Here is a 14882-nt window from a genome sequence, read left to right as displayed (position 1 = left end):
AAATAAAGAACGCTTTTTATTCCACTCAGGATGAACATTTTCATAACCTACCTCACCTAATTGCCTGCAGTTCATTTAGACTTTTTTACAAATGCATTAAATTAGGTATTGCTTTAGTCGGTGTAATACATTTGGACACACGTAATGCAGTGATTTGAAAGGGTAACTTCCAAAACCCAATACAGGGCAATAAACCTTGTCTATACGGCAAAGTTTACATCAATTTGTAGCCAAGTTAAATGGAGCTTTGTGCTACATGGAAGCGTGCACACATGAAAGAGTCCTGTTCCCTGGTACCTAAAGGCTGGCTACATTCTGACATTAACAAAGGTGAGAAGACAACCGACTCTTAAATAACACTGAAAGGATGATAAATGAAACATGAAAATTCCCAAGTGACTATTTGGACATTCTAAAGATTCTGTAATATTTACTTTGCACCAATTGTATAATGACAGGCGATGCAAAGCTAACAAATTGTGAGCTAACGAACTACTTCAGGTAGCTGCATTGGCCTAGGTTTTAATTTGAAAGCCTTTTTCGAGAGTTTTACAACACATTTAATATTGGCATGGAGTTGAAAATAACTAAACAGGGATTTATTCATTTTAAAAATCGTATGGCTTGGAAATAGTTGAATGTCATCCAGGCAATAAGTTGATGAACACAAATCGGGAGAGAATTAACTTGAGAAAAGATAATATTAGGAAAGCAAAGGGAATTAAATTGTAATGGTAAAATGGCAAAAAGAATAATGCCCACTTTCCAGTCCAGGTACTGCCTTCCCACTGCTATTACCTAGGAGGTAGTGCAGGTTGGTAACTTTGGCATATCCAGCATTATTCTGCGCTGTGGCACATGGAGGGCAACTCCACACATCAGCATAAAAATGCAGTTAAAATCTATAGGGCAGGATTCTCCCCTAACCGGCAGGGCGGGCCGTATCGGCGCCGAGGAGTGGTGTGAACCACTCCGGTGTCGGGCCGCCTGGAATCCTCTGCACCTTCAGGGGTTAGGCAGGGTTGGCGCCGTGCCAACCGGCGCCGCAGGGCCTCCGCCGGCCTGCGCGAGTTGGCGCATGCACGGGAGCGCCAGCGTGTGTTGGCGTCATCCCAGCGCATGCACAGGGGGGTTCTTCTCCGTGCCGGCCATGGCGGACTGTTACATTGGCCGGCGCGGAGGGAAAGAGTGCCCCCACGGCACAGGCCCGCCCGCGGATCGGTGAGCCCTGATCCCGGGCCAGGCCACCATGCCCCCCCCCCCCGGGGCCAGATCCCCCCGCGCGCACCCGAGGACTCTGTAGGCCTCCCGCACAGCCAGGTCTCGCCGGTACAGACCTCGTGTAATTCACGCCAGCGGGACCGGCCGAAAACGGGCGGCCGCTTGCCCCATCGCGGGGCGGAGAATCGGCAGGGGGGGGCCGCTGCCAATGGCCCCGACCGGCGCAACGCGATTCCCGCACCCGCCGAAAAACCGGCGCCGGAGAATCCGGCAGCTGGCATCGGGGCGGGATTCACGCCGCCGCCCGGCGGGTGGTCAGAGAATCCCGCCCACTATGTTTATGGAGAAATTGCTGTAACCTGTTGTTTGCCAACATTATATAATGAGTGGTTGAGAAGACCATCCGGATTCGTTAAGGCTATTTATTCTCAAGGTTGTGTCACAACACAGGCCAAATTCATTTTTTCCTCAAATGTTTTGAAATTAACTTCTAGATGTACTAAAATCGCTCCACCTTGGTGATACAAACAAATTGCATTTCAGCTGAAAAGCTGAAACACAGAGAGAGGGCTGAAGAAATGGTGGGCAGATGGGAGTTATCGCTGGAGCTAAAGAAACAAAAACTAATAAACAGCAGAAAACAAATATACCGAAGGGTTATATAGGAATAGAGATAGGACTTCCATTTGCGCTCATGTGAGAAGAGCCTGAAATGTAATATTACTTAGTGGAACTGTCGCTGATTTTTGTATTGGTTGACTTGTGTCGGAATATTTATTTTGGATTAATGAAATTCAATCGGAGGTAAACTGGGTCCCACAATGAGCCAATCACAAAAATTAAGGTAGACATGTTCACACAATATTGAATAATAGTAAATTAAATTTATTACAATTAAAATAATCCAAATCCCTGGAATAAATTTTGATTGGCACAAATTACCTCCCCACAAACGTCACCAAAGGTGAGAACTGCTTCATTTCCATCGTCTGGGTTATACCAATAGTGCATACAAATCAGAGTGTTGCATATAGCATGAAGTTTATACTGACAGGAAAATTCTTCTTTAGAATTAAGGTCATAAAAGCAAATCTCCTTACTGGTAAATGCAACTGCTACCTTAAAAAAGAACATAGAAAATTAATATTATTTACAGCATGTTACAAGAGTTTCAAAATTTAGCAAACATCATTGAACAGTCATGGACTGCAGCAGTTCAAGAATGTGGCTCACCATCTCCTTCTCTGGGCAATTAGGAATGGGCAACAAAAGTGCTGGTCTAGCCAGCAACACCCACAGCCCATTAAAGAATTTAAAAAATAACAATTATGTTTCAACTGGAACTTCAATTGAATGCAATTTTGAAGTTACTGTTTTTCTTTAAGCAAACATAGCAACCAACTCCACACAGCCAAGATCCACAAACAGCAAATGAGATGAGATGGATGCTGACCAAGAAATCAGGGGCATGATTTTACCCCAACCTCCCTACGACACACCGGTGTGTTTGAAGGCGTGCAGGCTCTTAAAATGCAGTGCGTGGCCTGACCACAGCCTTCTTAAGCAAGGAGTCAGGAGGGCTAAAAGGGGTCACGAAAAGTCATTGGCAAATAGGGTTAAGGAAAATCCCAAGGCTTTTTACACGTACATAAAAAGCAAGAGGTTAGCCAGGGAAAGGGTGGGCCCACTGAAGGACAGGAGAGGGAATCTATGTGAGGAGCCAGAGGAAATGGGCGAGGTACTAAATGGATACTTTGCATCAGCATTCATCAAAGAGAAGGAATTGGTGGATGTTGAGACTGGAGAAGGGTGTGTAGATAGCCTGGGTCACCATTGAGATCCAAAAAGATGAGGTGTTGGGTGTTTGAAAAATATTAAGGTGGATAAGTCCCCAGGGCCCGATGGGATCTACCCCAGAATACTGAAGGAGGCAAGAGAGGAAATTGCTGAGGCCTTGACAGAAATCTTTGGATCCTCACTGTCTTCAGGTGATGTCCCAGAGGACTGAAGAATAGCCAATGTTGTTCCTTTGTTTAAGAAGGATAGCAAGGATAATGCAGGGAATTACAGGCCGGTGAGCCTTACATCAGTGGTAGGGAACTTACTGGAAAGAATTCTTCGAGACAGGATCTACTCCCATTTGGAAGCAAGTTTTGTGAAGGGGAGGTCGCGTCTCACTAACTTGATAGAGTATTTTGAGGAGGTCACAAAGATGATTGATGCAGGTAGGGCAGTGGATGTTGTCTATATGTCTTTAGTAAGGCCTTTGACAAGGTCACTCATGGCAGTCTGGTACAAAAGGTGAAGTCACACGGGATCAGAGGTGAGTTGGCAAGATGGATACAGAACTGGCTAGGCCATAGAAGGTAGAGAGTAGCAATGGAAGGGTGCTTTTCTGATTGGAGGGCTGTGACTAGTGGTGTTCCGCAGGGATCAGTGCTGGGACCATTGCTGTTCGTAGTATATAGAAATGATTTGGAGGAAAATGTAACTGGTCTGATTAGTAAATTGGAGGACGACACAAAGCTTGGGGGAATTGCGGATAGCGATGAGGACTGTCAGAGGCGACAGCAGGATCTAGATTGTTTGGAGACTTGGGCGGCCAGGTGGCAGATGGAGTTTAATCCGGACAAATGTGAGGTAATGCGTTTTGGAAAGTCCAATTCAGGTAGGAATTATACAGTGAATGGTAGAACCCTCAAGAGTACTGACAGTCAGAGAGATCTTGGTGTACAGGCCCACAGGTCACTGAAAGGGGCAACACTCCGGGCCCTACATGATGGTCTCAGTCACCCATGGGTCACCCTGTTCTTTCACTTCATAAAGGCCCGCAACCTGCCCTACTCCAGGCCAGGGCTGTCACCAGGGACTGCCAGGTCTGCGCGGAGTGCAAACCGCACTTCTACCGGCCAGACCGAAAGCACCTGGTGAAGGCCTCCCCCACTTTGAACGCCTCAGCATGGACTTCAAAGGGCCCCTCCCCTCCACCGACCGAAACATGTATTTCCTGAACATGGTCGATGAATACTCCCGATTCCCCTTCGCCATCCCATGTCCCGATATGATGTCTGCCACGGCCATTAAAGCACTCAACGGCACTTTCGCCCTGTTCGGTTTCCCCGCTTACGTCCACAGCGACCGGGGATCCTCCTTTATGAGTGATGAGCTGTGTCAGTTTCTGCTCAGCAAAGGCATTGCCTCGAGCAGGTCAACCCCCGGGGAAACGGGCAGGTGGAGAGGGAGAATGGGACGGTCTGGAAGGCCGTCCTGCTGGCTCTGCGGTCTAAAAATCTCCCGGTCTCCCGCTGGCAGGAGGTCCTCCCCGCGTGCTCCACTCCATCCGATCGCTACTCTGCACTGCGACTAATGAAACCCCCCATGAACGTCTCCTTGCCTTCCCTAGGAAGTCCACCTCCGGGGTTTCGCTCCCAAAGTGACTGGCAGCTCCAGGACCCGTTCTCTTCCGCAAATACGTGCGGATCTACAAGGCGGACCCGTTGGTCGAAAGGGTACAACTACTTCATGCAAACCCACAGTATGCCTACATGGCGTACCCCGACGGCCGCCAGGACACGGTCTCCCTCAGGGACCTGGCACCAGCTGGATCCCCACCCACCGCCACCCAACCCCCCCTCCGATTGCCCCGGCGCCACACACCCTCCCCCCCAGCGCACCTCACTACAGCCCCCGCCCCAGGGTGATCCATCCTCTCACCGGTTCCTCCCGGGGATGAAGATGAGGACAACACGCTCCCGGAGTCACAGGCGGCCAAGTCGGCGCCTGCATCACCACCGGGACTGAGGCGCTCACAGCGGAGGATCAAGGCACCCGACTGGCTGACTTTGTAAATTTTCACCAGACTATAAATTTTAAATTCTCACAATCCTGTAAATTGTTTCCACCACCCCCGCTGGACTCTTTTTTAACAGGGGGTGAATGTGGTAGTCACCACAGTTTGTATAATAGTTGTAATGGAGGTAATACGGTGAGGCTCCTGTACTACAGGTACAGGGGTAGATCCCTGCCAGTTGGCTCCGCCCAGTAGGGGGAGTATAAATGTGTGTGCACACCGAGCTGCTCCCATTTCTAGTAGCAGCTGCAGGAGGCCACACATCTCTGCTTAATAAAGTCTTGATTACTCTCTACTCTCGTCTCGTCGTAATTGATAGTGCATCACAGAGTTGCTGGCCAATCAGTTTGGCCAGAATCTCTCTAAGGCAGACTTCCTCCCAGATGGGGTGGAGGTTTTTGCCCTGAACCAATTAACGACCCTTCGAACGTAAAAAGGCTATAGAGTTGCTGGCTTTTTTGTGTGTGGACATGCTATGACTTTTTAATCACAGGGGTTGGGGTGGAGATAAACTATCCCGTGAAATCCAGCTCGTGGAAATCTTGAACATCTTCTGTGAATAGTGCAAAGGCAATCTTACATTGTGACTTCCGGTGTGGACCATAGAGTAAGTGATCACATACAAGGCAGCTCCTGTCCAAGGTTACAGAAAAGAGCTCTTTTTAATCAATACAGGATGGAATTTTGATGAAAAGATGTAGGTGAATGTTGGAGGAGTACTTTCCCCCAGGAATGGTATGTCTCTTGGTTACCAGACCCAGCAGAAACAGTGAGGGATTTGGCTGGTGCTGCAGCAAAGACAAAAACCTCTTCAAGCATGCAGGCGGGGGAAGGGCAAGCTCAAAGGCTTCAAACTGACTTGATGGCCTTAATTAAAGCTGAATTCCAGCAGCAGAGGGAACAACTGCAAAAAGATCTCACAAAGGCCATTGAAGAAGCGGTGACGAGACTTCCGGTGGCGGCCGTGGAGGAGTAGGTCGCGCATTCGGCAGCTCCCGTCTGGAATGGACTCTCGGGCCTTTTTTCAGGAGTTTTTACGGACTTTTTGGGGCAGATTGGTGAAGCGAACACTGCCAAAAGGATTCCCTCTCTGTTGTATGGCTAGCTGGACCAAGAGTGGCCGGGTGAAGCGTTTAAGTCCCAACAGACAGAAGCGTGCGGAGCAGACGCCGAGGTATGGCATGGCGGTCGGTATAGACCAGGGTGAATGGGCGCAGTGGTCACAGGAGCAACAGGTGTTCCTTAGGGGCTGCTTTGCTGATCTTAAAAAGGACATGCTAGCCCCGATGAAGGCATCAATAGACCAAATGATCGCAACTCAGGTGACACAAGGGAAAGCTATTAAGGAGATGGAGAAAAAGCTATCCGACCATGAGGACGAGTTGGTCGTATTGGCCCTTAAGGTGGAGGCGCAGGATGACCTCCACAAGAAGTGGCAGGAGAGGTTGGAGGACCTAGAAAACAGGTCCAGGAGACAGAACTTGAGAATTGTGGGCCTCCCCGAAGGTGTGGAGGGGACGGATGCGGAAGCATTTGTGTCCAAGGTGCTGGAGACGCTGATAGGGACGGGCGTATTCCCTCGACCCCTGGATGTGGACGGGGTGCACAAAGCCCTCGCAAGGAAGCCCAAGGCGAATGAACCGCCGAGGGCCATGGTGGTGAGATTTCAGCGCTTCTCGGACAAGGAACTTGTCTTGCAGTGGGCAAAAAAAGAGCGGAGCAGCAGGTGGGAGAACAGCGTGATACACATCTACCAGGACTTGTGTGCGGAACTGGCCAAGAGGCGTGCTGGATTCAACCGGGTGAAGGTGACCCTCTTCAGCAACGGGCTGAAATTTGGGATGGTACATCCAGCGAGGCTGTGGGTCACGTACAAGGAACGGCATCACTATTTTGTGATGCCGGACGAGGCGTGGTCATTCGTCAAACAAGAAAAGCTGGACTCGAATTAAAGGACAGTTAAGCTTTGGTGGAATGCGGCGGTGGGGCTGGGTAACATGGTACCGTTTCTAATATAAGATTGTATACAATATTGGGTGCGTGTAAGGGCTGTGGTGGTGGCTGGAGGGTGCAGTGTTTTTGGCAAAGTTGAGATATGGAGGGCGGAGGGGGCCCTGTACTTAGTGCGATTTTTCGGGAAGTTGGAGCCTTGGTTCAACAAGTGTCTCCTCACGGGGCAATGTTAGTGTCTTCTGTTTATTTTTTGTTTCGTATTACTATTTACTCACTGGGCCTGGAGAGGTAGTTTACTTGGTTTATTCATGTGGGGAGAGGGGTCCGGACAATGAGGCGACAGTCTGATCGGCGCCATGGGCGGGAGCTGCCGGGGTCAGCATGGGTCAGCTGACTCTCGGGAGTGTAGTGGGGGGTGAGCAAGTGCTCAGCTCGTGCTTGGCGGGGGGGTTTTGGGTCATGGGGCTGTTGGGGGAGGTGGGGGGGGATGCTGCTTTGCTGGCAGAGGAGATATCAATTTTGGGGTACTAATTGGGGGTCGGGGCGGTGGCTCCCTGTGGGGGCGCTCGAGGAAGCGAAGGGTGCGGGCTCAAGGTTGGCCAAAAAAGGGCGATAGCTAGTCGGCAGGGGGGGGGGGGTTAGCTCCCCATCCAGGCTGATCACGTGGAATGTGAGGGGTTTGAATGGGCCGGTCAAAAGAGCGCGCGGGTTCACGCATCTAAAGGGTTAAAGGCAGATGTACCAATGCTCCAGGAGACACATTTAAAGCTCGCAGATCACACGAGATTGAGAAAGGGATGGTAGGCCAGGTGTTGCATTCAGGGCTGGATTCGAAGAGCAGGGGGGTAGCAATTCTGAGCAGTAAGGGTGTGGCATTCGAGGCTGGGAGAATTGTGGTAGATAAGGGGGGCAGGTATATAATGGTGAGTAGAAAGTGGGAGGGGGTCCGGGTGGTGTTTATGAACGTCTATGCTCCGAATTGGGATGATGTGGAATTTATGAGTCACATGCTAGGCAAAATCTCGGACTTAGAGTCACACAACCTGCTCATGGGGGGAGACGTTAACACAGTCATTAACCCCGAGCTGGACCGGTCGAAGTCCAGGACAGGGAAGTGACCGGCAGCGGCTAAGGAACTGAAGGGTTTTATGGAGCAGATGGGGGTGGTGGATCGCTGGAGGTTCGCGCGGTCGAGAGCGAAGGAGTTCTCTTTTTTCTCCCACATTCATAAGGTTTATTTCCGCATAGACTTCTTTGTCTTGAGCAGGGCGTTAATCCCAAAGATGGCGGGGACGGAATACTCAGCAATCACAGTCTCGGACCATGCCCCGCACTGGGTGGACCTGCGGCTTAGTGAGGAGAGAGGGCAGCGCCCACTCTGGAGACTGGATGTGGGGCTGCTGGCGGACGACGAGGTTTGCGGGCGGATTAGCAGGAACATCCAGCATTACCTGGAAACAAACGATACGGGTGAGGTAGCAGCGGCAACGGTCTGGGAGGCTCTGAAGGCAGTTGTCAGAGGGGAGCTCATCTCAATTCGATCCCATAGGGAAAAGAGAAAAAGAGTGGAGAGGGAGAGACTGGTGGAGGAGTTACTCTGAATGGACAGGAGATACGAAGAGGCCCCCGAGGCGGGGCTACTGAGGGGCGGCGGAGTCTACAGGCAGAGTTTGAACTGCTGACCACAGGGAAAGTGGTAGCACAGCTGAGGAAGGCAAGGGGGGCAGTCTATGAGTACGGGGAGAAAGCGAGTAGAATCCTGGCACGCCAACTGCGAAAGAGTTAGGGAAATCGGGGGAGTAAAGAATAAGGAGGGTAACATGGTCTTGGATCCGAGGTGGTGAACGGAGTCTTTAAGGAGTTCTATAGTAAACTATAAGAGTCAGAGCCCCCAACGGGAGCGGAAGGGATGAGGCAATTTTTGGACCAGTTGAGGTTTCCAACGGTGGAAGAGAACCTGGTGGAGAGGCTGGGGGGCCCGATTGAATTGGAGGAGATTGTCAAGGGTATAGAGGGCATGCGATCGGGTAAAGCCCCGGGGCCGGACAGTTACCAGATAGAATTATATAAGAAATTTTCGGAAATATTGAGCCCGCTCCTGATGAGGACCTTCAATGAGGCTAGAGAGAAAGGAATCCTCCCCCCAACAATGTCACAGGCCTTGATCTCACTCATTGTTAAACGAGGGAAGGACCCGGAACATTGCGGGTCATACAGGCCGATTTCGCTTTTAAACGTGGATGCCAAATTGCTAGCTAAGGTTCTGGCCACAAGAATTGAGGATTGCGTCCCAGGGGTGATAGAGGAAGACCAGACTGGGTTTGTTAAAGGCAGACAACTCAATACCAATGTCTGGAGACTTTTGAATATTATTATGATGCCCTCAGAGGGAGGGGAGGCGGAGATGGTAACAGCGATGGACGCAGAAAAAGCCTTTGACCGGGTGGGGTGGGAGTACCTGTGGGAAACGCTGCGGGAGTTTCGGGTTTGGTGAGGGCTTTATTGGCAGGGTGAAATTGCTGTACCAGGCGCCTGTAGCAAGTGTATGTACAAACCGGCTGAGGTCGGGGTACTTCGAGCTTCACCGGGGAACGAGGCAGGGGCGTCCCCTCTCCCCGTTACTATTTGCCCAAGCTATAGAACCGCTCGCTATGGCGCTGAGAGTCTCGAGGACCTGACGGGGACTGGTTGGGGGGGGAGGGGGTAGAACATCAGGTCTCGCTATACGTGGATGATTTGCTCATGTACATTTTGGACCCTGTGGAGGAGATGGGGGAGGTTCTGCGGATCCTGAGGGATTTTGGTAGATTTTCAGGGTACAAAGGGAAAGAGCGAGTTGCTTGTGAACCAGGCCAAGGGGCAGGAGGAGAGACTGAAAGAGCTGCCGCTCAGGATGGTAGAGAAAAGTTGTCCATACCTGGGTATACAGGTGGCCAGGAAATTGAATGCCCTGCACAGGCTTAACCTGACCCGGTTGGTGTAGCAAATGGAAGGGGACTTTAAAAGGTGGAACATGCTCCCGCTGTCACTGGCAGGGTGCAGACCGTGAAAATGACTGTCGTCCCCAGATTTTTGTTTGTCTTTCAGTGCCTCTCCATCTTCATCCCTGAGGCCTTTTTTAAGCGGGTGAGTAGGATAATTTTGGGCTTTGTGTGGGCGAATAAGACCCCGCGAGTTGGAGCGCAGTCGGGGGTGGGGGGGGGGGGGGGGGGGGGTGGGGGGGGGTAAAGATACTAGTCTGGGAGCTTTGATAACGGCTCCTTTGCCGTTCTCTCCGACCCGTTACTCCACAAGTCCGGTGGTGGTGGCGACACTGCGGATCTGGGGACAGTGGAGGAGGTACAAGAAGGTGGAGGGAGCGTCGGTCTGCATCCCGAAATGTAACAACCACAAGTTTGTCCCGGGTAGGATGGATTGTGGGTTCCAGAGCTGGCAGAGGGCAGGCATCAAAAGGATGGGAGATCTGTTCATAGACGGAAGCTTTCCCAGTTTGAAGGCGCTAGAGGACAAATTTAATCTGCCGCCAGGAAACGCCTTCAAATATCTGCAAGTATGAGCCTTCCTGAAAAAACAGGCAGTGGCCTTTCCGATGCTGCTGCCACTGAGGATACAGGACAAGGTGGTCTCCGGCACCCGGGTGGGGGAGGGGAAGGTGTCGGATATCTACCAGGAACTACAGGAGGCGGAGGAAACCCCGGTGGAGGAGCTCAAGGGCAAGTGGGAGGAGGAGCTAGGTGAGGAGTTGGAAGCAGGTCTGTGGGCAGAGGTCCTGGACAGGGTTAACTCCTCCTCATCATGTGCCAGGCTCAGTCTAATTCAATTTAAGGTGGTCCACCGGGCACGCATGACGGCAGCGAGAATGAGCACGTTTTTTGGGGTAGAAGACAGTTGTATAAGGTGCGAGGGCAGCCCTGCAAACCATGTCCACATGTTTTGGGCATGCCCGGAGCTTAGAGAGCTCTGGCAAGGGTTCGCGAGGGCAATGTCCAAGGTGCTTAACACACGGGTGGTGCCGAGTCCAGAGATAGCGATCTTTGGAGTGTCAGAAGACCCGGGAGTTCAGGGAGCAAAAGAGGCAAACGTCTTGGCCTTTGCCTCCCTAGTATCCCGGAGACGGATTTTATTAATGTGGAGGGACTCAAAGCCCCCGAGTGGAGAGACTTGGGTTAACGACATGGCTGGGTTTCTCAGCCTAAAGAAAAGATAGTTTGCCTTAGAGGGCCTACACTAGGGTTCTCTCTCGGAGGTGGCAGCCGTTCGGCGACTTTCTCGGGGAAAATTAAAAGGTCAGCAGCAGCAGCAATCCATGCGGGGGTGGGGGGGGGGGGGGTGGTGTTGAGTGCTTCATTGGGATGGTGTGGGAAGACTGAGCCGCGTGGGGTAATGTCTATTTAATTGTTATTGTATATTCTCTTTTTGCACTATGTTAATGTTCACTCTAGTTTGTTTTGTTATTATTGTTACTACTGTTTTATTATGAAAAATTCTGCAAAACTTTAATAAAAATACTTTTTTTAAAAATCTTTACATTGTTCTACATGAATAGATGGGAAATTAGATTTAACATTGGATCTGAAGGGCAGCACGGTGGCCTAGTGGTTAGCAGAGCTGCCTCACGGTGCTGAGGTCCCAGGTTCAATTCCGGCTCAGGGTCACTGTCCATGTGGAGTTTGCACATTCTCCCCGTGACTGTGTGGGTTTCGCCCCCACAACCCAAAAATGTGCAGAGTAGGTGGATTGGCCACACTACATTGCCCCTTAATTGGAAAAAATAATTGGGTACTCTAAAAAAAATTTTTTTTAAACATTGGATCTGAAAACGCTCCATCAGTACTGTACTAACATGTCAGCCCAAAGTATGTGCTCAAATCTTAGCGGCTTGAAGCCATAGACTTCTGACTGAGAGCCAAAAACATGATCAAGTGAGACAGCGAACACCGACACTGAACTCATCTAAAATAGACTGCTTAATCTATAAACACGCAATCAATGGCCCCTGCTATATAATTCAATAAATAATGCTGAAGTATTTTTAGCATTGAAAAATTGCATTTTATCGCAGTGATTAGCACCGTTGCCTAACAGCACCAGGGACCATGGTTCAATTCCGGCCTTGGGTGACTGTGTGGAATTTGCACGTCCTCCCCGTGTCTGCATGGATTTCCTGCAGGTGCTCCGGTTTCCTCCCACAGTCCAAACATGTGCAGGTTAGGTGGATTAGCCATGGTTAGTTACCCCTTAGTGTCCAAAGATGTGCAGGTTAAGTGGATTGGCATGATCAATGCAGGGTATTATGGGGATAGGGCAGGGTGGTGGGCCTTGGTAGAGTACTCTTTCAGAGGGTCAGTGTAGACCCGATGGGCCAAATGGCCTCCTTTTACACTGTAGGGATTCTGTTGATTATTCCACAAACAATCAACCATATACCAAGTGTGCGGATTTTGATTAAAAGATTAAGCATACCAAGTATAATATTTCACAATGATCCCTGTGGTTATTTCCATGCTTTAAATGCAATGATTATAATGAAAATCTAAGGATATCAGTTTTCATTCTGTTGTTATTACAATTATAATATATCTGAGTTTTGTTTTGGTATTAGTCCTCTCAATATGCATCATTTTAAAGCGGAACTTAATATTTTCTAGCAATGCAAATTTTTCATTCATTCTCCAAGGTTCAGGGAGCTGATGTACTTGGGGTTCAGACACAGGAATCTTTAAAAGTGGGAAGGACAAGTTGTTGGAAATATTTAAGAAAATGGATACTAAGCTTTTTAAAAAGGATATCATATTTGAAAAAATAAGTCGTGCTAAACCCTAGTTAGCACAAAATTAATTAAATTGCAGTTGGAATATTGGAATACAGGATCGACTCCCATTTGGAAGCAAATGGACGTATTAGTGAGAGGCAGCACGGTTTTGTGAAGGGGAGGTCGTGTCTCACTAACTTGATAGAGTTTTTCGAAGAGGTCACATAGATGATTGATGCAGGTAGGGCAGTGGATGTTGTCCATATGGACTTCAGTAAGGCCTTTGACAAGGTCCCTCATGGCAGACTGGTACAAAAGGTGAAGTCACACGGGAACAGGGGTGAGCTGGCAAGATGGATACAGAACTGGCTAGGTCATAGAAGGCAGAGAGTAGCACTGGAAGGGTGCTTTTCTGATTGGAGGGCTGTGACTAGTGGTGTTCCGCAGGGATCAGTGCTGGGACATTTGCGGTTCGTAGTGTACATAAATGATTTGGAGGAAAATGTAACTGGTCTGATTAGTAAGTTTGCAGACGACACAAAGGTTGGTGGAATTGCAGATAGCGATGAGGACTGTCAGAGGATACAGCAGGATTTAGATCGTTTGGGCGGAGAGATGGCAGATGGAGTTTAATCCGGCCAAATGTGAGGTAATGCATTTTGGAAGGTCTAATGCAGGTAGGGAATATACAGTGAATGGTAAAACCCTCAAGAGTGTTGAGAGCCAGAGAGATCTAGGTGTACAGGTCCACGGGTCACTGAAAGGGGCAACTCAGGTGGAGAAGGTAGTCAAGAAGGCTTACGGCATGCTTGCCTTCATTGGCCGGGGCATGGAGTATAAAAATTGGCAAGTCATGTTGCAGCTGTATAGAACTTTAGTTAGGCCACACTTGGAGTATAGTGTTCAATTCTGGTCGCCACACTACCAGAAGGATGTGGAGGCTTTAGAGAGGGTGCAGAAGAGATTTACCAGGATGTTGCCTGGTATGGAGGGCATTAGCTATGAGGAGCGGTTGAATAAACTCGGTTTGTTCTCACTGGAACGAAGGAGGTTGAGGGGCGACCTGATAGAGGTCTACAAAATTATGTGGGGCATAGACAGAGTGGATAGTAAGAGGCTTTTTCCCAGGGTAGAGGGGTCAATTACTAGGGGGCATAGGTTTAAGGTGCGAGGGGCAAAGTTTAGAGGAGATGTACGAGGCAAGTATTTTACACAGAGGGTAGTGCGTGCCTGGAACTCGCTACCGGAGGAGGTGGTGGAAGCAGGGACGATAGTGACATTTAAGGGGCATCTTGACAAATACATGAATAGGATGGGAATAGAGGGATACGGACCCAGGAAGTGTTGAAGATTTTAGTTTAAACCGAAGGGCCTGTTCCTGTGCTGTACTTTTCTTTGTTCTTTGTTCCTTGTATCAAATTTTTGAATGTTTTACAGAAGATGGCAAGGCAATCCAGGGGGGTGCAAATTCAATAGAATGATACAAGAGATGAGGGGCTTTAGTTATGAGGGAGGATGAGAATATGGGGCTGTTTTTCATTAAATCAGACATTTAAGAGTATATTTAATAAGTGTGTCCAAAGTTCTGAAAAGTTTTGATGAAGTAAATGGACAAACAATTTTTGAGTTAGTAACTGAATGACATACATTTAAGGTCATTACAAAAAACAAAGGGAGACATTTCTCAGGCACGGAAATTTACCAATTTTTACGAGGTGCAAATTAGGACACCGAATGCAATACCACTAACAGCAATTCCCATGTCAGTTTGTAGCTTTAATGAAAGTAGAAAAAATGTAAAATGTAGAATGTAAAAGATCCAGGGAATATAATAAAGTTAATAACTTTTTCGAAAAGGGCTGTGCGATCTGCTTCTATGATCTAAACTGCAGCCTTTTTAGCCCTGACTTGCATATCTTCCATTTCACCAGAAGCAAATCAATACTGCGATTTTCAGGTACCTCCTGGGGAGTTCAACAACAGCAATTGCATTTAACATGGGAAAACAGCCCCAGGCACTTCAAGGTGAATGATCAAACAAAAAGTCACACAAAGCCAAGGGCAGAGAGATTTTAGGCTGGATGATTAAGATTAGTCACAGAGGTA

At 49.0% G+C, this 14882-nt stretch overlaps 1 protein-coding gene across 2 annotated transcripts in view; it reads right to left on the bottom strand.

The window, feature by feature from the left end:
- Positions 1–14882, bottom strand: part of LOC140389858 (cilia- and flagella-associated protein 337-like) — a 114640-nt gene that overhangs the window by 85052 nt on the left and 14706 nt on the right. For both annotated transcript variants that reach the window (XM_072474437.1, XM_072474436.1), the window contains exon 4: positions 2164–2340. In XM_072474437.1, coding sequence (XP_072330538.1) covers positions 2164–2340 — 177 coding nt within the window. The remainder of the gene's footprint in view (positions 1–2163; positions 2341–14882) is intronic.

This window comes from Scyliorhinus torazame, chromosome 14 (genome assembly GCF_047496885.1).
Source record: "Scyliorhinus torazame isolate Kashiwa2021f chromosome 14, sScyTor2.1, whole genome shotgun sequence".
Classification (NCBI taxonomy): Eukaryota; Metazoa; Chordata; class Chondrichthyes; order Carcharhiniformes; family Scyliorhinidae; genus Scyliorhinus; species Scyliorhinus torazame.
The sequence above is the reverse complement of the archived record's forward strand: the minus strand, read 5'-3'. Positions and strand labels throughout refer to the sequence as shown.